The 27,355-nt window shown below is 42.8% G+C and overlaps 1 protein-coding gene across 5 annotated transcripts in view; it reads right to left on the minus strand.

Moving 5' to 3' along the window:
• Positions 1-27,355, minus strand: part of cacnb4a (calcium channel, voltage-dependent, beta 4a subunit) — a 315,102-nt gene that overhangs the window by 13,377 nt on the left and 274,370 nt on the right. For 4 of the 5 annotated variants that reach the window (XM_048535245.2, XM_048535244.2, XM_048535246.2 and 1 more), the window contains 3 exons: positions 17,646-17,797; positions 15,724-15,819; positions 9,137-9,322 (listed from right to left, as the gene is read on the minus strand). In XM_048535245.2, coding sequence (XP_048391202.1) covers positions 9,137-9,322; positions 15,724-15,819; positions 17,646-17,797 — 434 coding nt within the window. The remainder of the gene's footprint in view (positions 1-9,136; positions 9,323-15,723; positions 15,820-17,645; positions 17,798-27,355) is intronic. The other variant, XM_048535247.2, reaches the window with a different exon arrangement.

The following is a 27,355-nucleotide window of genomic DNA, read 5'->3' on the forward strand; positions in this document are numbered from 1 at the left end:
TTGCATGTCCGTTCGAGCCTTTGATGTATCCAGGTTTCAGTAAGTGGGCTTTGTGAGTTTGAACAAAGAACAAAGAAGAACAAAGAAAATTACAGCACAAGAACAGGCCCTTCAGCCCTCAAGCCTGTGCCAATTCAGATCCTCTATCCAAACCTGTCACCTATTTTCCAAGGATCTGTATCCCTCTGCTCCCTGCCCATTCATGTATCTGTCTAGATACATCTTAAATGACCCTATCGTGCCCGCCTCTACCACCTCTGCTGGCAATGTGTTCAGGCACCAACCACCCTCTGCGTAAAGAACTTTCCATGCATATCTCTCTTAAACTTTTCCCCTCTCACCTTGAAATTGTGACCCCTAGTAATTGAGTCCCCCACTCTGACAAAAAAGCCTCTTGCTATCCACCCTGTCTGTACCTCTCATGATTTTGTAGACCGCAATCAGGTCGCCCCTCACCCTTGTCTTTCCATTGTAAATAAAACTAACCTACTCAACATCTCTTCATAGCTAGCACCCTCCATACCAGGCAACATCCTGGTGAACCTCCTCTGCACCCTCTCCAAAGCATCCACATCCTTTTGGTAATGTGGCGACCAGAACAGCACACAGTACTCTAAATGTGGCTGAACCAAAGTCCTATACAACTGTGACATGACCTGCCAACTCAAACATGACCTGCCAACTCTTGTACTCAATACCCGTCCAATGAATGAAAGCATGTCATATGCTTTCTCGACCACTCTATTGACCTGCGTTGCCACCTTCAGGGTACAATGGATCTGAACACCCAGATCTCTCTGCGTATCAATTTTCCCCAGGGCTTTTCCATTTACTGTATAGTTTGGTCTTGAATTGAATCTTCCTAAATGCATCACCTCGCATTTGCTTGGATTGAACTCCATCTGCCATTTATCTGCCCAACTCTCCAATCTATCTATATTCTGCTGCATTCTCTGACAGTCCCCTTCACTATATGCTACTCCACCAAACTTAGTGTCACCTGCAAACTTGCTAATCAGAACTTCCTCCAGATCATTTACGTATATCACAAACAACAGTGGTCCCATGAAGGATCCCTGTGGAACACCACTGGTCACAGTTCTCCATTTTGAGAACTTCCCTTCCACTACAAGCCTCTGTCTCCTGTTGCCGGGCCAGTTCTCTATCCATCTAGCTAGAACACTCTGGACACCATGCGACTTCACTTTCTCCATCAGCCTACCATGGGGAACCTTGTCAAACACTTTACTGAAGTCCCTGTATATGACATCCACAGCCCTTCCCTCATTTATCAAATCTGTCACTTCCTCAAAGAATTCCATCAAGTTGGTAAGACATGACCCTCCCTGCACAAAACCATGCTGCCTATCACTAATAAGCTCATTTTCTTCCAAATTAGATCCTATCCCTCAGTACCTTCTCCAGCAGCTTCCCTACTACTGACGTCAGGCTCACTGGTTGATAATTACCTGGATTATCCCTGCTACCTTTCTTAAACAAGGGGCAACGTTAGCAATTCTCTAGTCCTCTGGGACCTCACCCATGCTCAAGGATGCTAGAAAGATATCTTAAGGCCCCAGCTATTTCCTTTCTCGCTTCCCTCAGTAACCTGGGATAGATCCCATCCGGACCTGGGGACTTGTCCACCCTAATGTCTTTTAGAATACCCAACACTTCCCCCCCACCTTTTGCCGACATGACCTAGAGTAATCAAACATCAATTCCTAACCTCAAAATCCGTCATGTCCTTCTCCTTGGTGAATACCGACGCAAAGTACTCATTAAGAATCTCACTCATTTTCACTGACTCCTCGCATAACTTCCTTCCTTTGTCCTTGAGTGGGCCAACCCTTTCTCAAATTACCTTCTTGCTCCTTATGTATGAATAAAAGGCTTTGGGATTTTATTTAACTCTGTTTGCTAAAGATATTTCATGACCCCTTTTAGCCCTCTTAATTCCTCGTTTCAGATTGGTCCTACTTTCCCGATATTCTTCCAAAGCTTCGTCTGTTTTCAGTCGCCTAGAACTTATGTTTGCTTCCTTCTTCCTCTATGCTAGTGTCACAATTTCACCTGTCATCCATGGTTCTCTAATTTTGCCCTTTCTATCCCTCATTTTCACAGGGACATGTCTGGCCTGCACTCTAATCAAACTCTCTTTAAAAGCCTCCCACATATCAAATGTGGATTTACCCTCAAACAGCTGTTCCCAATCCACATTCCCCAGTTCCTGCCGAATTTTGCTATAGTTGGCCTTCCCCCAGTTCAGCACTCTTCTTTTCGGACCACTCTTGTCTTTGTCCATCAGTATTCTAAAACTTGCTGAATTGTGATCATTATTCCCCAAGTAATCCCCTACTGAAACTTCAACCACCTGGCCGGGCTCATTACCCAACATCAGGTCCAGTATGGCCCCTTCCTGAGTTGGACTATTTACACACTGCTCTAGAAAACCCTCCTGCATGCTCCTTACAAATTCTGCTTCATCTAAACCCCTAACACTAAGTGAATCCCAGTCAATGTTGGGAAAATTAAAATCCCAAAATCAAACTCATCAAGACACATAATGGTGTTATGAGCCTGTCCATCTGATACTCCTTCTTTCGCCAGCATTCTCATCACGTCCTCACACTGAGAGCTATCTCCTGTCCCAAATTATAACATTCCACACCGCTGCACCATCCCCATTCCCCTGCCCCACCCAAAGCACAGATTATTCATCCCTGGGTTTGTCTGCTTTGAGTAGTCATGGTAATGAGAGTTGTAATAAGAATGCCTGACCTGTTACTATTGGGATTGTTTTCTTCTGCTTGGTATAGATAAGCGACAATGATAATGCTTACGGTTCCTGTATAGGGAACCAGTAGCAGCTTCTTGGGAAATAGCAGTAATTGCCCAAACATGCCAGGTCAGAAGAGATGCTTAACTATTCTTTTCTTTTAACTTGGACATCATCCAAGCCAGAGGGAGAATCTTGTAGACTCAGCACTTGTCCCAGCCAAGCTCTGCATTGCCTCTTTTCTGAAAGATCTGCCACATCATGTTCCGCTCAGGCACTTCATAGACTTGCAGTGGACCTGCCCCAGTGTCAAGGACACTGCACTGCAATCAGAGGCAGTACTATTGGAGAGGTATCAGGGAGAGAGTCTGGTGTAACAGCAGAGGTAGGTCTCGGACCAAACCCCACTATTTCCATTGCTGACTCACAAGATCACTCATAATTGACGTTGAACTAGGGTCTCCCCCCTCCATTCCCCTCTAACCACCCCAGGAAGTCTGCAAGAACTCTCACGAGTTTACTTCTTGCATTGAGTCCCTGCAGTGGCAGCAGACTAAGACTGTAAAATCAACTGCCCATTTGATATTGGATGGGAAAGCTGTCAATGGGACTAGCTGAGAATGCAGCAGGGTCTCCATCTACCTCCTCACTGTCTCATTCCTGCTTTCCATGGACAGGGCAAACATTCCACCTCTCATTTCCCAAATATTCGTATCCACTTCAGTGTCTTTGAATGTCTAAATTGCCTTCCTCACCTTTTCCACCCATTTATAAACTGTGCTTTCAGTTAGTCAAAAAGTGCAATTTATGACGCAAATATTGAATTCCTTGTATTTTAAATAATAGCACAGTTTTATGATCATGTACAAAGTTTAGCTGATATGTTGCTAATAGAAGTTTCTGGGAAACTTTGAAGGTTGGCTGAAATGTAATTTCAGCTCATTATCTCATTTCATTCACTTGGAATCTGTGTGCGGTTTCAGTCTCGCTTAATTAGAAAAAGATATATTTACCATAGAGCCATCAGCAAGCTAATTCTTGAAGTCATAGGTTTGTTGAATAAGGAGAGACTGGGTTGACCATATACACTGGAGTTTAGAAGAATGAGATGGGATTGCAACAGACCATATACAATGCTGACAGAGCTGGAGAGGCTGGATTGGGGGTGATATGCCTCTGAGGCGGGGTGTGTGTATGTGCATGTGTGTTTTCTGGAACAGAAGACGACAGTCTCAGGATATGCAGCAGACCATTTAGAACAGAGGTGAAGAAAGTCAGTCAGAAAATAGTGAACCTCTGGAATCCTTAACCATTAAAAGACTGTGGAGACCAAGTTGCTCAATGTATTTAATAAAGAAACTGATAGATTTATAGACACTAAAGGCATCAAGGGATATGGGGACAGAGTGGAATGTGGCCTTGCAAAAGGGGATCAGTCATAATCATATTGAATGGCAGAGAAGGCTCACTGGGGTGAATGATCTACAATAACTCCTTTTCTTATGTTTCTACTTCAGATCAGGTTTGATTATCCATTTTTGCTCATGGTTTTCTAGTTTGCAATCAGGTGTATTGTTTCCCTTTGTGTTACATTTGCATTACAATACAACAAACAACTTTTCTCATTTGTTATTGTGCCACATTAATTGTCCTTTCTCTCTATTGCTAATGACCTTCTCAAAAACAGGAATCTGCTAACAACAATACCTCAGAGTAGAACAGTTTTTCTGAAGTTGCACAGTCAAACACTGCATCAGTAACAGGTACCACCATATAAATTTGAACCAAACCTGTGTTACAGTGAGTTAAAGGGATTGGTACTGATGCACTTTCACTGTACGGACGGCAGCAATTCAAAAAGGAGCTGCTAGAACAGGGTGCCTCAGCTGGAAGGTGTATCTGGGTTTTCAGAAAGCACTTCTTCTACATGAACCCCAGCCATAACCAATGTTTGATGTACCTGTGTTTTACAAAGGAGAATCTCCTAGTGGCTACAACCTCAGAGCTCATCACCAGTGCCTGTGAAAGTTAAGCATGGCCTCAAACTTACATGCATCAGATTCCTTCCAGACCGGGGCTGTTAAACAAATATCAGCAACATGTCTTATGGTGGTGTGCATAAGGAAGATCACTAGACAATGGAAATTAACTTCATTTTATTCACTTTAGCCAGAGAGAGGCTGGTGAACAAAGCTTAAGAGTTTGGAAGGATTGCAGTCTTCTGTGTGGTATGAAGTGTCAGTGACTACCTGCACATTGATTCCAAGTGCATGACAAAATAGCTTGAGGCACTTGAAAAACAAAGTAATTCCTCTCAGTTGGTATACGTCTATGGACAATGCATCATGCAGGTTATCCATAACCAATTCCTGGTGACAGTCACAATATACTGATCTGCAGAAACCCTCTGGTGTCAATGGTATTTCAGCCATCACAGGAACAAAAGGGTGCAGAACTAGGTGACAAGGGCTGTGTGTCGATGACATGGCTCATGACTCCAGTTTGTAACACTTACACACAAGTGCAAAATGCAAACGAGAGCCATGCACCCACAAGCAAGCTGATATAGCAAACCCCTGATATCCCAAAGCATCCATGTTTCCAGTGGGGTCCTGCAACAGTCTGCTGAGAGAGTTTCAGAGGTAGGTGGAGGTAGGCAGCATACTGAAAATCTCAGCATCACGAGGAAACTGCCCTTTCCACCAGCTGTCAGCCAAAACCATGAACAAGGATCATGGCTGATTTGACAACACCATATTCCTGCCTACCCCCAAAAAGCAAAAAGGGAAAGGCAGTGAAGAATTTAGCTGTCTTCAACTTAAACATATTCAAAGGCTCTTCTTCCACTGCCTTTTAAGGAAGAGAATTCCAAAGACCCTCAATCCTCTGAGAAAGAAAACTTTGCCTCATCTCTTTCTGAAAATAGATGACCACTTATTTTAAAGCAGCGAACCCTATTTGAGACTTTCCCTCAAGGAGAAGCATCCTTTCTACATCTAACCTGTTGAGAACTGTCAGGGTTTTACTTATGATCCGATCAAGTAGCCTTTTACTCTTCTACCTTCAGCAGTTGTAAGCTAATTCTGTTCAACGGTTTCTCAAAAGAAAGCTAGCCCAGAACCTTCTCTGAACTGCTTCCAATGTTTTTGCATCATTCATTAAATAAGAAGACAAGGACTGTTCAAAGGATGTGCTCTTACTAATGTCCATAAAACTGCATCATAATCTCCCTTTGCTTAAAACACATTTCCTCTCACAATACATAATGTTCTGCAAGCAGTCCGAAATACTTGTGCACCCACGTATTTAGGTTTTGGTTTTCATCCCCCGACCTGGGAAGTTAAGGTCACAAGGGGTTTGGGGCCGTGACGGTTTCAGAAGCAGGAGTCGAGGGATGGTTGTAGGTGAGATCCCCTACTTACAATTTAAAAGTCCCTCACTCATACATTTGAGTGCCTAAGAATGAGGGATCCCTCCCCTCATGCCAGTGGCTGTGGGATGAGGCTCTTAAGTAGGGATTAATTGCCACCCACGAGCTATCCCACACCAGACTTAATCAAAGATTGAAGTTAATTCCCACCCCATCAGTCTCCTCTCGATCAACAGTAAAGTGGTGGAAGGTGCCATCAGCACTCTCAGGCAGCACCTGCTCAGCAATAACCTGCTCAGTGAAGCCCAGTTTAGGTTCTGCCAGGGCCACTCAGCTCCTGATCTCATTACAGCATTGTTCAAACATGAACAAAAGATGGACAAAAGAGTTGAATTCCAGAGGTGAGGTGAGAGTGACGCTCCTTGCTGTCAATGCTGCGTTCGACTGAGTGTGGCATCAAGGAGCCCTAGCTAAACTGAAATCAATTGGTGTTGGGGACAAACTTTCTGGTGGTTGGAGTCATACCTGACACATAGGAAGATGGTTTTGGTTGTTGGAGGTCAATCATCTCAGCTCCAGGACATCTCTGCAGGGGGTCCTCAGGGTAGTGTCCTTGGCCCGACCATCTTCACCTGTTTCATCAATGACCTTCCCTCCATCATAAGGTCAATAGTGGGGACGTTCACCGAAGATTGCATAATGCACAGCACCATTCGTGACTCCTCAGATACTGAAGCAGTCCATGTTCACATGCAACAAGATCTAGACAATATCCAGGTTTGGACTGACAAGTGGCAAGTGACATTTGTGCCACACAAATGCCAGACTATGACCATCACCAATAAGAGACAGTCTAACCACCACCCCTTGACATTCAATGGAGTTACCATCACTGAATCCCCTACTATCAACATCCTGGGTGTTATCACTGGCCAGAAACTCAACTGGACTCACCACATTAACAGAGTGGCTACAAGAGCAGGCCAGAAGCTGGGAATACTGCGGCAAGTAACTCACCTCCTGACTCCTCAAAGCCTGTCCATCATCTACAAGGCACACGTCAGGAGTGTGATGGAATACTCCCCACTTCCCTGGATGAGTGTAGCCCCAAAAACACTCAAGAAGCTTGACACCATCCAGAACAAAGCAGCTGCTTGATTGGCACCACATCCACAAACATTCACTCCCTCCATCACTGATGCTCAGTAGCAACAGGGTGTACCATCTAGAAGATGCACTGCAGAAATTCACCAATGACCTTCAGACAGCACCTTCCAAACCCATGACCACTTCCATCTAGAAGGACAAAGGCATCAGATATATGGGAACACCGCTACCTTCAAGCTCCCCTCCAAGTCACTCACCAGCCTAACGTGGAAATATATCACCATTCCTTCACAGTTGCTGGGTCAAAATCCTGGAAATCGCTCCCTAATAGCATTGAGAGTCAACCCACAGCAGGTAGACTGCAGCAGTTCAAGAAGGCAGCTCATCACCACTTTCTCAAGGGCAATTAGGGATGGGCAAGAAATGCTGGCCAGCCAGCGACATCCACATCTCACAAATGATTGGGAAAAAAATGTTGGCAGAGTCTAGGTGCAACACCCTTCCAAATCTGCCTCAGGGAGCCGTTAAACTGCGCCCACTATTTTCTCACTGCATTCCTACTGCAAAACTACATCTATCCACAGTTTACTGTGTTAAATTCCCTCTATCCCTTGTCTGCCCAGTCTGCCAGCCTAGGTCTTGTTCTATCTAACTGGCACTATGCATTCTGTTTGCCACAAATTCAATTTACATACTCTTAGCAAATCTTGACATTTTATTCTGCATTCCAACATTCACGTTTATTTATACAGGATATATTGTATACATAATTTTAAAAAATCAAAAACAGCAGTGATACGAACACTGGCATTTGAGAGTACACCACAGTCTACCATCCTACAGTCTGAAAAACACCCATTTATCATCTCTCACTGTTCTCTAGCCTTTTCTTTCTTAACATTTCCTTTTCTTGCCCAGCATTTTATTACTTGACCTCTGTCTCCTTATGACGGGTGGGGTCAAGTTTAGTTTTACATTGTTTTGTTAAGCATCCTGGGGCATTTCTTATGTCAAAGGTGTCATACAAATTGGTTGTTGTAAACCAATTAAGATTGACTGCTTTGTTCCTTCTATAGCTGTAGGGTTTAATGAATAAGTAAATGGGTCTTTGTGATGAGGTGTGATATAACTGTAGCCTCGGTAGTCATATGCCAAAGCTACGCTAAAAGGTTAGAAACTGTACAGCACAAAGTGTACTGCTCTGCAGCTTCACCATCCTGTACAGTCTGTCCACAAATGCTGTTTAAAAGTAACTCTATTTCAGAAATCCCTTACTAGCTTTTATGAAGATCTGAAGAATCCATGTCAGTCTGCATGCCAAGTAATCATCAAAGTCATCAATATATGCCCAAGCAATTCAGTACAACTGGCACAAGTCTATGTCATTAAAAGCACATCACTTCTGATTGGGATACTGTAGGTATTGACCAAATCCATGTTAATCAGTTGGCACATGTTCTAGGTCAAGCCAAAAGATTAATGTATTTCTTCTCACAAGCACTCAAGTAAATCATCCACAAGTGATTATTTATTTTGTTCTATGATATGCTGACATGAAACACAAGCACAATCGGCCTTCTGACCTCCTTCTGTGTTTTATGATTCTCTGATGGCAAGATATGAAGGAGACAGGAAATAAATGTGGCACCTCCAGATGCCACCACTATGCAAGCATAATATAAAGCATTTAGATGACAGAAAATTCTTATCTTTCCATGGACTTGAAATACACCCCACAGCTTGAGGAATATCCTTATTATGATGAACAATTTAACACTGGTACAAGTGTGTGAGGTGTTCAGATATTTGTGTTGAAATACAGGTCATGGCTTACTTCGTCCCATTACTTCCACAGGTAACCACATTGTTTGTGTTCATACCTGCAACCCAGAGATAGCTGAAGGATATGTTGACAGTGCGGTACTACCTAGGTTTCGGCCCAGCAAAGGATTCAGTGGTGCACTGCTGGGAATGTGTGTCGCACGCCAGTATGTTTCAAGGTATTCTGCCAAATGCTCACATGCATCCTCCAACTGATTTTCATCCAGGATAACATCAAACATTTCCTATCAAGTAGAACAAAAAAATAATAAAATCAGCACTGTTTTTTAGGCACAAATAATCATTTTCTTAAAAAAATGCATTTTCAACTAAATTACATTTGAAAATCTTACAAAACAAGTTGTAAATTTAAAAGATCAGACAGTATATTATTATTTTACATCGCAGACTTTCTTTAAAATTGTTTATAGTAAGTGAATGCCTTCGTGTTGCACTATAGAGAGTCTATGGCTCTCTCTTCTCCAGTAAATAATAGAAGTGTTCAAAATTTTGGATGTTGTTTTGCAGGGTATTAGTAGAGAAGACCCTTTCACCATTTTGGGGAGGGGGCTGGTGGGACGAGTTTGGAACTAGGAGCCATAAATATAGGAATATTAAAAATTTATCTGTTTTATGCGAGATCCTTCAAGTCTGAAGTGGTCTAGTCTGCATTAGAAGAGTTTTGCTGAGTAAACTATGAGAATTTCATTGCATTACTGCAACTATGTACAGATTTTATGATTATGATCTACTTTACTAGAGAGACAGTCAGGACAGGGTCTGAGGAAGGGTAACTTAATTCTGGCAGCATCTGTGAAGAAAAAAAACAGACCTGCTGAGCTTTTCCAGCAACTTCTGTTTTTGTTCACAATCAAGTATAAACCTTTTCAGGTGCATACAACATCTCTCCCAAATTCCCTTTTCCCCTTAAGTGTTGTATAGCTATACATTTATTTATATGTTTGCATTTATTAATACACCACCTCCCAAATCTTTGAACTCACAATCTGGAGGTTTCACAATCCTCCCTGAATGGATTCTCTTTGTTCAGGGAAGTATAATAATTTTTGGGGGTATAAGGTAATTGACTTGGACTGTCTTCCAGGTGATCTGAGGTCTGTGGTTTCTCTCTGTTCCTAAGTTCACTATTCAGTTTGTCTCAATAAATAATGTGAATGGTTCGGATTGTAATAGGGTGAGCTTCCTGTTATTCCTTCATATTACCTCTTCACCTGTACGAACAATATACCATCTCTATTGTTGCTCAACTCCATGGACAATTACACCCTGATCCACATCTGTTTCCCCTTTCCTAGGTCTGGCAGATTGTCCACATGATAGAAACCAAAAGAACTCCATATGCTGTAAACAGGACCAAAAACAAAGTTGCTGGAAAAGCTCAACAGGTTTGGCAGTATCCGTGAAGAAAAGAATCAGAGTTAATGTTCTGAGGAAGGATCACTGGACCTGAAACATTAACTCTGATTTTATTTTCACAGATGCTACCAGACCTGCTGAGCTTTTCCAGCAACATTGTTTATGCACACATGATAGAATTCATTGTAATATGAGATACAGTTTCTCTTTCTCATGTACCATTTGGTCACCAAGATGGCAACGCAGACAAAGCAGGTAGCATTTGGGCTCCTGAGCCTATGCGTTCCAAGTCAGCCACATCCATCTTTCTCTTTCCTTTTTGTCTTCTTTCTTTTTCTTCATCTTCTTTTTGTTGGCTATGGACGAGGTGTCATTGCGGAGGAGCCTGCAGCGGGAGTCATGGTGAAGGTGGCGAGGTACTGGCTGCAGCTTTGGCTGTGTAGTGGGCCCAGGCTGGAATTCCTACCAATGTCGGCAATGTGGAGGCAGCAGAGCTAGGGGCTCCTCAAGCATTGGCTGGACCCGGAACGGGGACGCATTACAGCCTGGGATCTGGAACATCTTACAGAAGCCCTGGAAACCTTAAGAACACCCAGAGCCATGCTTGACAAAAAGGGGCTGAATACTATTTTTTGTTTTCCTACCTTTATGTTTTTCTGTCAATCGTACAGAAGATGAAGCTCTATTTGAGTAACTTCTTTGTAATCCAAAATGGTGCCAGATTGTGCGACAAAACACTTTTCACTGTATTTTCTCAAATACATGTGACAGTATAATCATTCATTCCTTCAGGAAATCATGGAAACTATTTCCTAAGCAGTATAGGAAGCCCCGTCTTCAGCCCTCTGCCCACGTGTAGCTCTGTCAGTAGGAAGCACCTTTAATTCAACAGTGTCATGCAGAAATTGGAATTCTTCTTCATGACTGATTTTTGGGGTGGCACGGTGGCTCAGTGGTTAGCACTGTAGCCTCACAGCACCAGGGACCTGGGTTCGATTCCAGCCTCGGGCGACTGTCTGTGTGGAGTTTGCACGTTCTCCCCATGTCTGCATGGGTTTCATCCGGGTGCTTCAGTTTCCTCCCACAATCCAAAGATGTGCAGGGTAGGTGGAATGGCCATGCTAAAATTGCCCATAGTGTTCGGGGGTGCGTGGGTTATAGGGGGATGGGTCTGGGTGCGACGCTTCAAGGGGCGGTGTGGACTTGTTGGGCCGTAGGGCCTATGTCCACACTGTAGGGAATCTAATCTTAACCCTTTGATCACTTGTTCAGCCTCTTTGCTAGAAAGGAGATACTGCAGTGAGCTTGTTGTGTGCTCATGTCCAGAACTGACTGCAATGTGGTTGAAGCACAGATCCAGAAATAGTGTCCTGTTATGTGAAATGACTATGTCAAGGATGCTGTGTGATGCATAAGTTTCATGTAAGACTCGGAACTGTTTCCACGGTTGTCATATGTAACCTCTTAACCACAAGCTTTCAAGAAAATAACTAATGATGATGGGTTGAGTCTTTCTGCAGAAAACAAACAAATCCATCCTCACACGCTCCCAAGATCTGGCAGGGAATCCACTGAATTTTGAAGGATCACCTTATTCTGCCCCAGGGATGGAACAGGTCTGATAATCAGTAATAACTTCTTCTTATTCAATCCTTGGGGATCACAGGCCACCTTAGTGTGACCAGAGTTCTGATCCAGCACTTGGTGATTGTCCAAGTGTCCTTAGTGAAAGTTGTCCTGGTTGAATTCATGAAGTAAAGTTGGGATGGCCAATCAATCAGTCACCATACGCTAGTGTGTCATCAACAACAATGGCAAAATGTTTTAAGTTTTCAAAATATATCTTCTTGGCCACAGGGTTAACTCTTAGGGCAACATCTGCAGATGTTGTGCATACATTATCATTCATTTGTTCTTGGTGAACTGGGCGAAACCAATTGCAACTTCTTGGTCATTGTAACACCATGGGCTGAATATTCTCCGAGTTGGCTCTATTTTGAAATAATGCTCGACAATGCTTCCCATTATGTTGTGGCAGGGTGCCAACACTGCCACCGTGTTGTGCTTAGGTTCCTTCAAACCTGAAGTAGTCTGTCAGTCAGATATCTGCTTTTCTGGTCTAAGTAGAAGTGCTTTGTGGAGTAGACAAGATGAATTTAATTGCATTGCTGCAACTATTTACAGATGATGACATGATTATGACAGACATTACTACACAGATTGTTAGAAGCACACCAGCCTCAGGTCTGTCTCCTACAAGTGCCTTCTTTACCCTGACCAAGTCGCTGTGTGATCATCACAGTAGGTGTTGCTCAGTCAAATATTAACCATTTCAGGCCCAAATACAACAAAATCCAGTAAGGAATCCAGGCAGTGATTATAATACGGAACATGTTAATAATGGAGTAAATGAGGATATCTGAAAATAATACAGCTGTGTTTGAGGGCAAGCTGAACAAGGAGGACAGTATAGAATTATAAGGCAATGTCGAGGCTTATGCTTTGAATAGATGCAAGGATAAGATGCCCAGTTTTCTTTCCACATTTTCTATTCATTTTGTGAACTGCTTCTGATTTTTTTAAGAGGTCTTTTAACATAAAAGATAGATAGCAAAACATGACAATGAGATGTGAAAAAAGCATTTGAGAAGTATTTAGATGTGATTTATGATTCCAAGGGAAATAAGGCTATGGGCCAAGAGCTAGGAAATGCGATGAGTAATTTGGCGGCTGTTTTGACCAATACAGATGTGATGAGCTGAAAGGGGGCTTTTCTGTGTTGTTGTTCTCTATGCCTCTGAGGCAAGCCAAAGAATGAGAGAATGAGATGTCTGGAAGTGTGATTAAAAGCTTGGACAAAGAATAAGTTTTTCCAGGAATAGATTCAAGAGGGAGGCAGGAAGGGCTTAATGAGCAGATTTCAGAGATTGAGTCCTTGTCAGCTAAAGGCATGACAAATGATTGGTGATAATAAAATGTGAGGCTGGATGAGCACAGCAGGTCCAGCAGCATCTCAGGAGCACAAAAGCTGACGTTTCGGGCCTAGACCCACCTCTGATGAAGGGTCTAGGCCCGAAACGTCAGCTTTTGTGCTCCTGAGATGCTGCTGGGCCTGCTGTGTTCATCCAGCCTCACATTTTATTATCTTGGATTCTCCAGCATCTGCAGTTCCCATTATCACTAATGATTGGTGGATCTCTGCATGAGACTAGAGTCATATGAACAGAATTGCAGGGAGGCAATGAATAGTTGGTGAGATTACAGAAATATGAAAACAAAAGAGGCTTTGATGGGATATAAAGTGCAAAAAAATTAAACTTTAGGCTTTGGGGAAGCAAAAGCCAATATAAAAAATTTGGTGAAAACAGGGTTAGTCAGATGGTGGTTGGGGGGGGAGCAATATGCTACAGAAATATGTGTGAGTAGCACAGTATTTTCTGATAAGCTGGTATTTAACAAAAGGATGTTGGTCAGTTGGCTAGCAAGGAGAAAACTGGAGTCATTGAGACTGGAGCTGAAAGAAATATGTAAAAGGATTTTGGAAGCAGATGAGGGGGGAATTTATTACTCCTTTGGGCTGAGTTTGCTTTTCTTCATTTGAATCAATACAAAATAGCTACATGTTCACTATGAGCCATTTGGATGTACTTCATGAGTGGTTGCATGGAGTCTTAGGATTTTTACTCCTGCTCCACACATAGCATTCACTCATGAACCATAACTGATGAATGAATTATTCTAGGATCTTCCTCGATGACAAAATGCAAATTCTTTGTCCCACCAGGATTGAAATAATCTGATCAGCTGTCTTCTCTCTCTTTTTCTTTTTCCCTCTGCCCTACCTCTGAATTCTACTTCTTGTCTGATTTTCTTCAAATCCACCTTGTCCATTTTTGTCCCCTTGACCCAGTTCCACTATACAGCTGACCACCCAATTTCTGTTCCAGCTCCCATATTAGCGGACATTGTTAAATTCTCTCCTCAGATCTTGTTCGCCCTCTCCTGTATATCTGGCATTGCCAGTCTGTTGGTCCTAAAACCAACCCTGTGTTCTGAGGAAGGGTCACTGGACCTGAAACATTAACCTCTGATTTTTTTTATTCACAGATGCTGCCAGACCTGCTAAGCTTTTCCAGAAACTTCTGTTTTTGTTCCTGATTTACAGAATACTAACTCTTTCAGCCTTGACACTTTTTAGGTTTGCAAAGCACCACCTCATCACTGAACTCCCTTTCCTCTTCAAACTGATTCAAAATGTTGTTGCTTCCCAAACCTGCGATCATCTTTCCTGAAACTCCAAGTTTGGATTGTTCCAATCAGTTTTCTTTTCTATAAGATTTTGCACATTGTACATGGCATGTCACTGGCTAGGCTAACGTTTATTGCCAAACCCTAAATGCCCTGGAGAAAGTGATGGTGAGCTGCTTTCTTAAACTGTTGCAATTCTCTGGGTGTAGAACACCCACAGTGTTGCTAAGAAAGGAGTTCCACAATTTTGACCCAGCAATGAAGAAGGAACGATCGAGACTTGCCCAAACTCTAATACCTACATTATATCTTAACACCAAGCTCTATTCACCTATTATCTCAGTGGTCACTTACCTAAGCTGACCGCCAGTTAAGCAACATCTCAATTTAAAATTCTCCTGTTCGTTTTAAATACTTGCATAGACTCACCACTTCCCTAACTCTGTAATCTCTTCAAGCCCTTCACAGCTCCAAGATGTCAGAGCTCGTTAAATTCTGGCCTGTTAAAAATCCCCGATTTTAAGTGACAAATCTCTAGAATTCCTTCCCTAAACTCCTCAATCTCTGATTCTTTCTTTACGACACTCTATAACACCTCCTTTTTTGGATAAGCTATTTGTATCCATATTCATTTTGCCTTATGTTGCTTGGAATAGAATTCTGAGAATTGCGAATAGGAGACTAGATTTCATTAAAGATATGTATTGAAGTTGGTGTCATTATTTGCAGCCAGTTCAGAAACTTTGAACAATAGATGCCAACATAATTTTCTTTCAAGGAAAAATAATTTGAACTCAGTCAAAAGCTGGCATCTATTTATCTGAAGGGAAACTCAAACTTGGTCTTGAAAGAAAAGCATTGTTTAACGTACTAGAGCCAAAATTACCAAAGCCTACGCTTAAAAATAACATATGCTGACAGCAAGAGGCAAGCACAAGCAGCACACAGCTACTTTGTGCATTGTGACATTGTTTTTAACTTGTTAAACCAGAATGAGGACAATTGCTGAATTATTACATACTGGAGGGCACTGTGCCAGTTTATCGGCTGCTACCAACTGGACATTGAGGTTTTTACTCTGCGACTTTCCCCTGGATTTTATTAACCTCTGCAGCACCTAGGGAAAACAAAACAAAATTTTCAATCAAAGTATTAACTACTTATAGCATTGGAACTCTGGCTATTGGAATTTGGAGTGCCAATAAATCTTAGGCAGAAATGTTCTTAAGTATTGACCTTCTCTCATATAGACATGAAGATGCAGATCACTTCATTTGTATTTTCATTCCACACCATTCCTTGGCCCAAAGCCTGGTCAATGCATTGAAGAAAATCCTGTTACAGCGGCAAGCTTCTACAAGTTCATCAAAGAGAATGGGCTAACAGGGTGAGTATTGGTCCCAATGAAACTGGGGAATTAATAATGGGAAATACAGTCACAACAGAGACTTTAAACAAGTAGTTTGTATCTGTCTCCACAGTGGAAGACACAAAAAAACCCCAACAATATAGAAAAACAGGGAAGCAATCAAACAATCATGATCTCTACAGAGAAAAAGGCAAGAGAAATGGATGGGACTAAATACTGACTGTTTTCTAGGAAGTAACTATTGGGATCGTGCATACATTGGTTGTAACCTTGCAAAGTTTCCTAAATTCTGGAAAGATTCCAGCAGGTTGGAAGATGACAAATGCGACGCCTATGTTTATGAAAGAGTGGACAGAAAGCAGGACCTAAAGACCAATTAGTCCAATACCTGTCAATGGGAAAATGTTAGAATCCATTATTAAGAAGGTGGTAGCAGAGCATTTCAAGAATTGTGACACAATAAGGCAGAGTCACCATGGTTTTGAGAAAGGGAAACCATTTTGACAGATTCTTTGAGAATGTAGCAGTAGATGTACTGAGTTCAGGTTCCCCAACACCATTTGAAAAATCAACATATAAAAGGTTACTGAGAACTCAGTACTGGAGGTAATACATTAGAACGGGTCGAGGATTGACTGACTAATAGGAAACAAGAGTCAGGATAAATGGGTCAGTTTCAACTTGAAAAACAGTTACTGAGTGAAGTAGCAGAGAGGTAAAGACTAGAGTCTCAACTATTTACAACCTGCATTTATACTTTGATGAAAGGACTGATAGTATTATAGACAAATTGGGTGACGATACAAATATAGGTGGGAAAACAAGTTAGAAGGAAGATATAAAGAATACAGATAACTTAAGCAAGTGAGCAAAAGTTATGGGCATAATATGGGAAAATGTGAGGCTTTCTACTTTAACAGGTAGAAATGCAGAAAGACTGCAAAACACTGCAGTAGAGAAGGATGAGGGTATCTTTGTATATGAATCACCAAAAACTGGCACACAGTGGTGACCCCCAGGATGTCAGTAGTGGGGGTTGCAATGGTGGTAATGCCATTGAACATCAAGCGGAATTGGTTAGATTTTGTATTGCTGGAGATGGTCATTACCTTGCACTTCAATTAACAGATGTTAATTGCCACTTACCAGTGCAAGCCTGGGTGTTGCCCAGGTCCAGCTGCATATAGAAATGGGCTGCTTCAGTATCTGAACAGTTGCAAAGAGTGATGAGCATTTTGCAATCAGTGACCATCCTACTTCTGACCTTACAATGGGAAAAAGCTCACTGATGTAACTGGTTTGGTTAAGGTCACCATCCCAAGAAACCTCCTCAAACTGAGTAGATTATTAAACCCCTAGAACAAAAACTATCTACCTTTGTGCTCAATACAACTCGAACCTCGGGATAGTTTTTAATGTGATTTCCATTGAACCCAAAACTTACTAGATTTGGAGCTGCAAAAGGAGAATTAAGAAAAAAGACTGCTGTTGGACCCGAGGGAGACAAAACATACAAGGATCTAAATATGTTAAGCTCACACTTGCTATACAAACGTATGAACAATTCATTTTACCTTTGGAGAAGAAACTTTGACATGAACAATGATTGGTGCTAGGGAAGTCTTAATGAGCTGCGCAGGATGATTAATGGTGTCTGCATCTAAAACGACCAACTGTAAAGTTCTGGCCAATTCGAAGATCCTTTCAATTTCACTCTGTACTTCAGCTGTTGAAAGAAAAATAAGAAAACAAACATATATAGTTTATTAGAACTTGCCAGCTTTCCTGGTTCATGCAAGGGTACAAAACAGAAAATAGCAGCATCACATTGTCTACAGCGTTTAGCAATGTTTACCTTTTCTCAAATTATTAGAACATAGAACATCCTAGGAAAAAGGCTCTCCCTATCCACCCTATCTAACCCTCTGATTATTTTATATGTTTCTATTAAGTCACCTCTCAACCTTCTTCTCTCTAACGAAAACAGCCTCAAATCCCTCAGCCTTTCCTCGTAAGACCTTCCCTCCAGACCAGGCAACATCCTAGTAAACCTCCTCAACACCCTTTCCAAAGCTTCCACATCCTTCTTATAACGCAGTGACCAGAACTGTACACAATACTCCAAGTGCGGCCACACCAGAGTTTGGTACAGCTTCACCATAACCTCTTGGTTCCGGAACTCGATCCCTCTATTAATAAAAGCTAAAACACTGTACGCCTTCTTAACAGCCCTGTCAACCTGGGTGGCAACTCATGCAACTAAGCTTTATATATTAACTCCATTAGCTGCTGCATTATAATTGTGGGTTACCTACCTGACTCTTCTTTCCCTGCTGATATTCATTAAGGCCCCACAATGTTATCATTCCTTTCATTTTGTTCTGCCTTAAGCAGTTTTGTTATTTGTTATTTTCACTTTTCAATTCTGGCACCTAAAAGATTAATTGAACTTCTCTCTCCACAGATCGTAATCATTCATCAATTTATGCTTTTCTTCCAAAAAATTAAGAATACTGTCTACTCTTGACTGTCCATATCTCTCAGACATCACCTTGTGGTGAAATGCACCAGGCTCTGGTGCAGATCCACCTGGATTACTGTGTTAAACTTTGACCCAGTGACCGAAGGGAAGATGTAAAACTGTAAGAACTGCGGATGCTGGAAAGCTGAAACAAAACCAGAAAATGCTAGAAAGTGTCAGCGGGTCTGGCAGCCTCTGTGGACAGAAGTCAGAGTTAACGATTTGGGTCGAGTGACCATTCTTCATAACTCATCTGACAGTGTAGGCACCGCCAAACATTTGCTCTGGTTGGGGAATCTAAAATACAGAGCCACAGTTTCTGGACAAAGAATCCGTCGTTTAGGACTGAGCTGAATTCTCCACTCAGAGTCACAGAGACATCGAGCAGGGGAACAGACCCTTCAGTCCAATCAGTCCATGTACCCAAACTAAACTGGTCCCACCTGCCTGCCCTCCGTCCATATCCCTTCAAACCTTGAACAAAAACAAAGTTGCTGGAAAAGCTCTGCAGGTCTGGCAGCATCTGAGAAGGAAAAACCAGAGTTAACATTTTGGGTACGGTGACCCTTCCTCAGAACCCAAGGTTCCCTTCAAACCTTTCCTATTCATGAACTTATCAAAATGTCTTCTAATGATGTAACTGTACCTGCATCCACCACTTCCTCTAGCGGTTCATTCCATACACAAACTGTGTAAAAACACTGTGCATCATGTCTTTTTAAAATCTTTCTCCTCTCACCTTAAAAATATGGCCCCCAATTTTGAACTCACCCCCGAGGGAAAGGACCCTTATCATTCACCTTGTCTATGCCCTTCACGATTTTATAACTCTCAATAAGGTTATCCCTCAACCTCCAGTGAAAAAAGTCCCAGTCTTTCCAGGATAACAAGGTGTAGAGCTGGATGAACAGAGCAGGCCAAGCAGCATCAGAGGAGGAGGAAAGGTGATGTCTTGGTCCTAGACCCTTCTTCAGAAATTGGGGGGGGCGGAAAGGGGATTCATAAATGAACAGGAAGAGAGGGGGAAGCGGATATAAAATGGATAAAGGAGAAGATAGGTGGAGAGGAGACAGACAATTCAGACAGGCGGGAGTGGAGCCAATAAAAGTGAGTGCAGGTGGGTAGTTAGGGAGGGGATAAGTCAGTCCAGGGAGGATGGACAGGTCAATGGTGCGGAATGTGGCTAGTCAGTAGGAGAAGGGGGTGGGGCTTGAGGTGGGAGGAAGGACAGGTTAAGGAGACGGGGACGAGCTGGGCTGGTTCTGGATTGCGGTTGGTGATGGGGAGATTTTGAAGCTTGTAAAGTCCACATTGATACCATTGGGTGCAGGGTTCCCAAGCGAAATATGAGGCGTTCTATTCCTGCAACCTTCATGTGGCATCGTTGCGGCATTGCAGGAGGCCCAGGATGGACATGTCGTCTAAAGAATGGGAGGGGGAGTTGAAATGGTTTGCGACTGGGAGGTGCAGTTGTTTGTTGCAAACCGAGCGGAGGTGTTCTGCAAAGCGGTCCCCAAGCCTCCGCTTGGTTTCCCCGTGGTCGAGGAGGCCACATCTGGAACAGCAGATACAGTATACCACATTGGCAGATGTGCAGGTGAACATCTGCCTGATGTAGGTGGTCTTCTTGTGGCCTGGGTTGGGGGTGAAGGGGGAGGTGTAGGGGCAGGTGTAGCACTTCCTGCGGTTGCAGGGAAAAGTGCCGGGTGTGGTGAGGCTGGATGGGTGTGTGGAGCGAACATGGGAGTCATGGACAGAGTGGTCCCTCCAGAAAGCGGATATGGGTGGGGAGGGAAAAATGTCTTTGGTGGTGGGGTCAGATTGCAGATGGCAGAAGTGTCGTGACGATGATGCGTTAGATCCGGAGGTTGGTGGGGTGGTACGTGAGGAAAGAGGGGGATTCTGTTTTGGTTGTTATTGCGGGGAGGGGTTGAGAGGGATGAGTTGCAGGAAATGCGGGAGACACGGTCGAGGGTGTTCTTGACCTCTGAGAGGGGGGAGGTTGCAGTCCTTGAAAAACGAGGACATCTGAGATGTACGGGAGTGCAATGCCTCATCCTGGGAGCAGGTGCAGCGGAGGTGAAGGAATTGGGAATAGGGGAATTCCATCCCCTATTCCCAATTCCTCGCCTCCACCGCATCTGCTCTTCAAGGACCGTAACTTTCCCCCCACAGTGGTTGAGAATGCCCTTGACCGCGTCTCCCCCATTTCCCGCAACACATCCCTCACAGCCCACCCCCACCACAACCGCCCGAAGAGGATCCCCCTCGTTCTCACACACCACCCCACCAACCTCCGGATACAACGCATCATCCTCCGGCACTTCCGCCATCTACAATCCGACCCCACCACCCAAGACATTTTTCCATCCCCAACCATATCTCCATCTTCGGTCCGCCTCCCCCTCTCTCCCTATTTATTCCAGAACCCTCTCCCCATCCCCCTCTCTGATGAAGGGTCTAGGCCCAAAATGTCAGCTTTTGTCCTCCTGAGATGCTGCTTGGCCTGCTGTGTTCATCCAACTTCACACTTTATTATCTGGGAATAGGGGATGGCATTTTTGCAGGAAGGTGGGTGGGAAGAGGTGTCATTTTTACATCTCAAACCTTCCTTCCTGGCAACATCCTCTCCTGTTTAATAATATCCTTACAATAACAGGGTGACCAGAACTGCACACAGTACTGTAGAAGTGGCCTCACCAACATCCAGTAGAACCTCAACATGATGACCCAACTTGTATACTCTGTGAATGCTCAGTTGCTAAGTACTCCTAAGTAGTCCAAAGATGTGCATGCAGGTGGATTGACTACGCTAAATTGCCCATAGTATTCAGGGATGCGTAGACTAGATGGGGTGGGTCTGGGTGGGATGCTTTGAGGTTCGATGTGGACTTGTTGGGCCGATGGGCCTGTTTCCACGCTGTAGAGTTTCTATGATCTTTCTATGGATATTCTCAAGGCAGACATCAATAGATTTTTGTATACAAAGGGAACTAAGGGACGTGGGGATACTGTGGGAAGGTGGTGTAGAGACAGAAAACCAACTATAATTATCTTGAAATTGTATCAGTGATAATGGGAACTGCAGATGCTGGAGAATCCAAGATAACAAAGTGTGGAGCTGGATGAACACAGCAAGCCAAGCAGCATCTCAGGAGCACAAAAGCTTGTGCTCCTGAGATGCTGTTTGGCCTGCTGTGTTCATCCAGCTCCACACTTTGTTATCTATAATCATCTTGACTTGTCCAGCAGGCTGGAATGACCAAATGGCCTAATTCTCCTCTGATGTGTGTTGGCTCCATTAGTTTCCACCATTAGTCTGGAGTGTTTGTTTTCAAGCCACTGCTAATACTCCAGCACTAAGAAGATTTTTAAAAGAGTAAAGCTAAAAGCACAGCTTAGGAACCACAAGTTGTTGCTGGCCAGTCAAAGTATACCTTTTAATATGAAGTTTACATTAACTGTGTGTTGCAATCTAGTACCGCAGTGACTGATAGATCTATCACAGATTGCTTTGCTCATTCATGTAATTTGTATTCATAAATTGTTCTACAGGATTAAAGTACTTGCTATTTTTAACCAGGTTCAACGCTAACTTACTGTTCTCTGAAAACTGAAACTGTAATGCAAATAGACTGCATTTCAACAAAAAAATCAAATGGAGATTTCAGCAATGGGTTTCACAGGTGATAATATAAATTCACACCATAAACATTGCTCCAAATTGGTTTAATATTAAGGGATTTGGTCTAATCTTTGAAGTTATTGTAGTTTTTAGACAATTAATCACTCTTACTTGAGTAAACTCTCCTTATACCCAAGTTGGGCATACAAACACAGCTACTTTAAGTAATTATTAAGTACAATAGTGCACCCACTCACTAACATTAGAACACGCAAAATTGTACTGCAGTTAAAGAATTGTTAGTCCACCAAGCCCGACCTTTGTAATGTATCCCTCTCTTTCAGCTCCCTATCCACAGCCTCATACTGTACTAACCAAAAATTAACACATTAAAGTCATAGAGTAATACAGTACAGAAACAGACCTTTCTGTCCAAATTGTCCCCGCAAACCAGACATCCCAATGTGACTTAGTTCCATTTGCCAGAATTTGGCTAATATCTCTCGAAACCCTTCCTATTCATGTACCCAACCAGACGCCTTTTAAATGTTTAATTGTACCAGCCTCCACCGCTTCCTCTGGCAGCTTGTTCCATACATGCACCACTCTCTATGTGAAAAGGTTACCCTTCAGATCTCTTTTAAATATTTCCCCTCTTATCTTAAACCCATGTCCTCTAGTTTAGGAACCCCTCCCCACCACCCCCCCTCCCCGCCCCACCACCTGAGCAAAAAAGACCTTGGCTATTCAAACTACCCATGCCCCTCATGATTTTATAAGCCTCTACCAGGTCCACCCCTCAGCTTCCAATGCTCCAGAGAAAAAAAGTCCCAGCTTATTCAGCCTCTCCCTATACCTCAAAAGCTCCAGAACCAGCAACAATTGTTGCGGTGCACTATGTAGCGCACTTTAACAAAGTGATTAGACATTATGGCCCAGAACTTCTGATAGGAAAATAGCCGTTGCTGAAGTGTAAACTGGAGTTCCAGACTGAGAATATGCAGAAGTCTGGATATACTGACGGCAGTGAATTGCCAGGAAGGTTGAAACCTCCACAGGCATTTCAAGCCCACTGGAGAAGTCACCAAAGGAGTTAGAGTTGGACACTTTGAAGTACTGACTTACAGTACTTGCCTGAAAAGGTAATCAAGAAAGGTTGGAAAGGTCAAGAAAATATGCTCTAATTCCTAACTACAAAACTGACCCACAGCGTTACTATCTCCTCAATGGTACAATCTCCCCCTGGAAACCACACTTAAACCTCCTGATTGAAAACCCCTCTCCTTACCACAACTCAACCCCTGAACTCTCAAGAACTGACCTTCCCCCTGACTCTTCTCCCAACCACACATTGAATCAGAAGTGAGGATGCTTCAGTGTGGGGTAGGTAGTCAATGAGACACATTTGCTGAGATACAGCAGGAAATATCGCTGAACTTTAAGGCGAGAATCACTCCAAAAAACCTCAATGCAAAATCGCATACAGCAGAGGAAAGAAAAACTTAAAATTCAGCTCAGAGCGTTAGAGATGTCAGGGTGTTCTGAAAAGAAATGAATACTGACAAGCATAGAATTATAATCAATGTAATTGTAGTTCCTACAAGAGGCAGCAAATGCAAGCCATTTAGAAACCTGACACAGCAGTCAAAAATTTTAAAAAATAGCAATTTTAGGGTTACTTACGAAATTTGGAACAAATATCTAGCACAAAGAGTCCTGATATTTGTCAATAATCTTCTGCATTTCCACACATCAAAAGGCTCCTACAACTGGGTTAAGGCAAGCAAAAATCAAATTTTCTGCAGACTTGCCTGTGGATAAATAATGGTGTTTCCGCTAAAGCTGTCTATTTGAACTGTGTATCTTTTAATACACCACATTCTGAATTTCAGGAAATGCCTTCCCTGGCAGCAGGTTACGGTGGTTTATATTCCGAAATGCTGCATACAGTTCTGCAGAAAGAAAATGCCACTTGACAGTACCGTAGTTATGGAGTCTAATACGGTGGTTACATTAGCCAATCACTTTGAAAACTAGATGCAGGCTTGCAGAGCGATGGAATCCAGCCCATTTATGTTGGAGGCTTGATTGCACAGGCCAAAAGCAACAGGCGGATTGTACAAACGGAGGATTGCTTATGCTCAGTCAGTTGAACTCTGCCTGTTGCAGTTTTCTGAATTGACTGGGAGAGGTATGTGCATGGCAGCAATTGAGAAACAATGCACTGGTTGAGCACTCAAGCCCATCAGCAACCAATGATAACATCCATAAAGAGGACTTTTGTGGGACAGTGGTCGTGTATCTGCCTCTGAGTAATAGCATCTCTGTACAGGATGATTAGAAGACACCTAAGTAATTATGGCACTGAGACAATTGCTTCTCAAAATACCAAAGGAAAACCATCTCTGCATTTTGTCGCACTAGAGGCAACAGTGCCATTTCATACAGTATCCAGCACCACTGCTGAAGACAACATACCTACTTCAGTTAAATATGACATACAATGACTGGTTAAGGCTCGTTTGATTGTAGCTACAGATGACTATGATCTATTTAAGTGTAGTTTGTAGGACAATCGGATCACTTTTTTTTATTTGGAAGTTCATCCATGTCAAGATGAGGGAAAAGAAGCTTCAAAGCGCAGGAAAGAAAATGTGTGGGCAAGGCATTGTCTCCAGCAGAGGTCGAATCACATCAGGCTGGATCTGGTCAGGGAGTGCCAAGGGAGTTGGAGGGAGTGTTAAGCAGCAGGGAATCAGTTGTTCAGTTGACAACTTACCAAGGCGTTCCGGTAGTTTGTAAATGCTCAAATGTTTCCGGGGTAACCGTTAAGTACAAGTGAGCTGCAATCTTTGGTATTTACAGATTTGTTGGATGACTCCAGATTCACTGAAACTGCATATCTGAAAGTTCAGTTTCCCAGCCCATACCCTGGTGCTGTGTCAGGGATTCCAGATGATGCACAATTTGAGTCTGCCCTGCACCATTGAGTACCTCACCTTCAAAATATCTGGGTTACCAGATTATGTTTTGGTAAAGATTTAGATATAACAGGCTGGATTTTATCAAATAATGGGGAGAAACCTTCCAAAAACAGTTCACCACATGATTACCAAGCATTATTTGCCACTAAGGTCCCAGCCTTTGAATCTATCAGTTGTAACATGCTGCTGGTTACTCATGACTATCACTGGCCTTAAGAGATCTGTCTAACCAGTGAAAAGATTTCAGGGTTCCATTCTAATGCACTGTCCCAACATTCTACTTCCCCACTCACTGCCGATGCGCAGGAGCTGCAGTGTGTATAGCTACAAGATGCACTGCAGAGATTTACCAAAGATCCTTCGACAGAACCTTCCAAATCCATGATCACGTCTGTCTGGAAGGACAAGGGCAGCAGTTACATGAGAACACCACCTCCTGCAAGTTCCCTTCCAAGCAACTCACCATCCTGACTTGGAAATATATTGCCATTCCTTCACCATATCTGGGTCAAAATCCTGGAATTCCCTCGCAGACAGCATTGTGGGTCAACCTACAGCATGTGGATTGCTGCAGTTCAAGAAGGCAGCTCACCACCATCTTCTCAAAGGCAATTATGAGTAGATAATAAAAGCTGGTTCCAGCCACTGGCAAGTGAACCAAGAAAAAGACACCTTCCACCACCATGTGGCCTTCAAACACTTACATAACATGTCTGCCAAAAGAAGATAACAAGGCGTAGAGCTGGATGAACACAGCAGGCCAAGCAGCATCACAGGAGCAGGAAAGCTGATGTGAAGGGTCTAGGCCTGAAATGTCAGTTTTCCTGCTCAGCCTGCTGTGTTCATCCAGCTCCACACCTTGTTAGCTCGGATTCTCCAGCAAGTGCAGTTCGTATTATGTCTGCCAAACCAACTTCGTTTGCACTGGTACTAGATTTTCTTCTGCTTGGTGGCTAGAGCAGGCTTATTACTTAGAAACAAAGGAATATAATTCATTGAATGGCTTACCAATGCACATAAATATTAGAATTCCAGCCAATTCCATAGAGTTTTCTTTCAAGTGTAGTAAAAGACAGCTAATGGTGCTGTGATCCCAACTGATTTAATTATCACACAAGGCAGATCCTAAATAGGAATGTGGCTTGACAGATTATGCTCTTATTTGTTTTAGGTGAAAAGAAAGTGATCTTTTATCGAAACAAAAGTGCACAATGTGCAAATTTTGCTTTAAGAGTAAAACAGAAGTTTATTACAAAAGAAACTTGAAAGACTGTCATTCTTTCAATTAATCTTTGATTGTGGACTGAAATGGAAAAGAACTGTTTTAAAAATGGAAGTCTGCAGACAGACTATTGCAGCTTTTGCAAGCAGTAATCGAATACTTATTGTAAGAACTGCTTTGCGAATGCTCGTTCAAACAGGAGGTGGTGGTTTGCAGACAGGCCGGCATCAATGGCTGTGTACAAATGGTGATTCAGCTGGCAAAAGTAGCTGATTGATAACTGGTCACTATCCACAGATCAATGTCAAAGGCCTGCTGCCCGCCAACAACTATGTGATTGGCTCCCAGCTAGCACAACCCCTTGTGGTTGTTACGAGAAAGATTTCTGAAGAAAGGTCTAGGCCCAAAACGTCAGCCTTTCTGCTAATCTGATGCTGCTTGTCCTGCTGTGTTCATCCAGCTCTACACCTTGTTACTTCAGGTTCTCCAGCATCTACAGTTTCTACTATCTCTGAATCACTGTATATACTTACCTTCTTTGGGTACTTTTCCATATGGCCATCCTATTCCAAGGGCTTCACAAGATACCCCACTCAAAAGTCAAAACTAAAGGCCTCCCTTTCTTACCCAGAGCATTCTCTCAACCAAAATAAAAAGGTTCAGAACTCTCCAGCAAAACTGGAGGCTCTACTATTTACCTTCCTTGATCATTACAAAACACTTTAAATGAACAGAAGTCCATTATTGTGCACAAACTCACTCAGCAATCAAAAACCTTTTCAAGGAAACCACCATGGCTAACGAAACACTTACAAGTTAATTACAAAACTTCAGAAGCACAAAAATCCACCATTACTAATTCAAAAGACCAGAAACCCAAACTCCCAACAAATAAAATTAAAATTAAACATATAAATCCCAGTTTACATCAC

This window comes from Stegostoma tigrinum, chromosome 7, assembly GCF_030684315.1.
Source record: "Stegostoma tigrinum isolate sSteTig4 chromosome 7, sSteTig4.hap1, whole genome shotgun sequence".
Classification (NCBI taxonomy): Eukaryota; Metazoa; Chordata; class Chondrichthyes; order Orectolobiformes; family Stegostomatidae; genus Stegostoma; species Stegostoma tigrinum.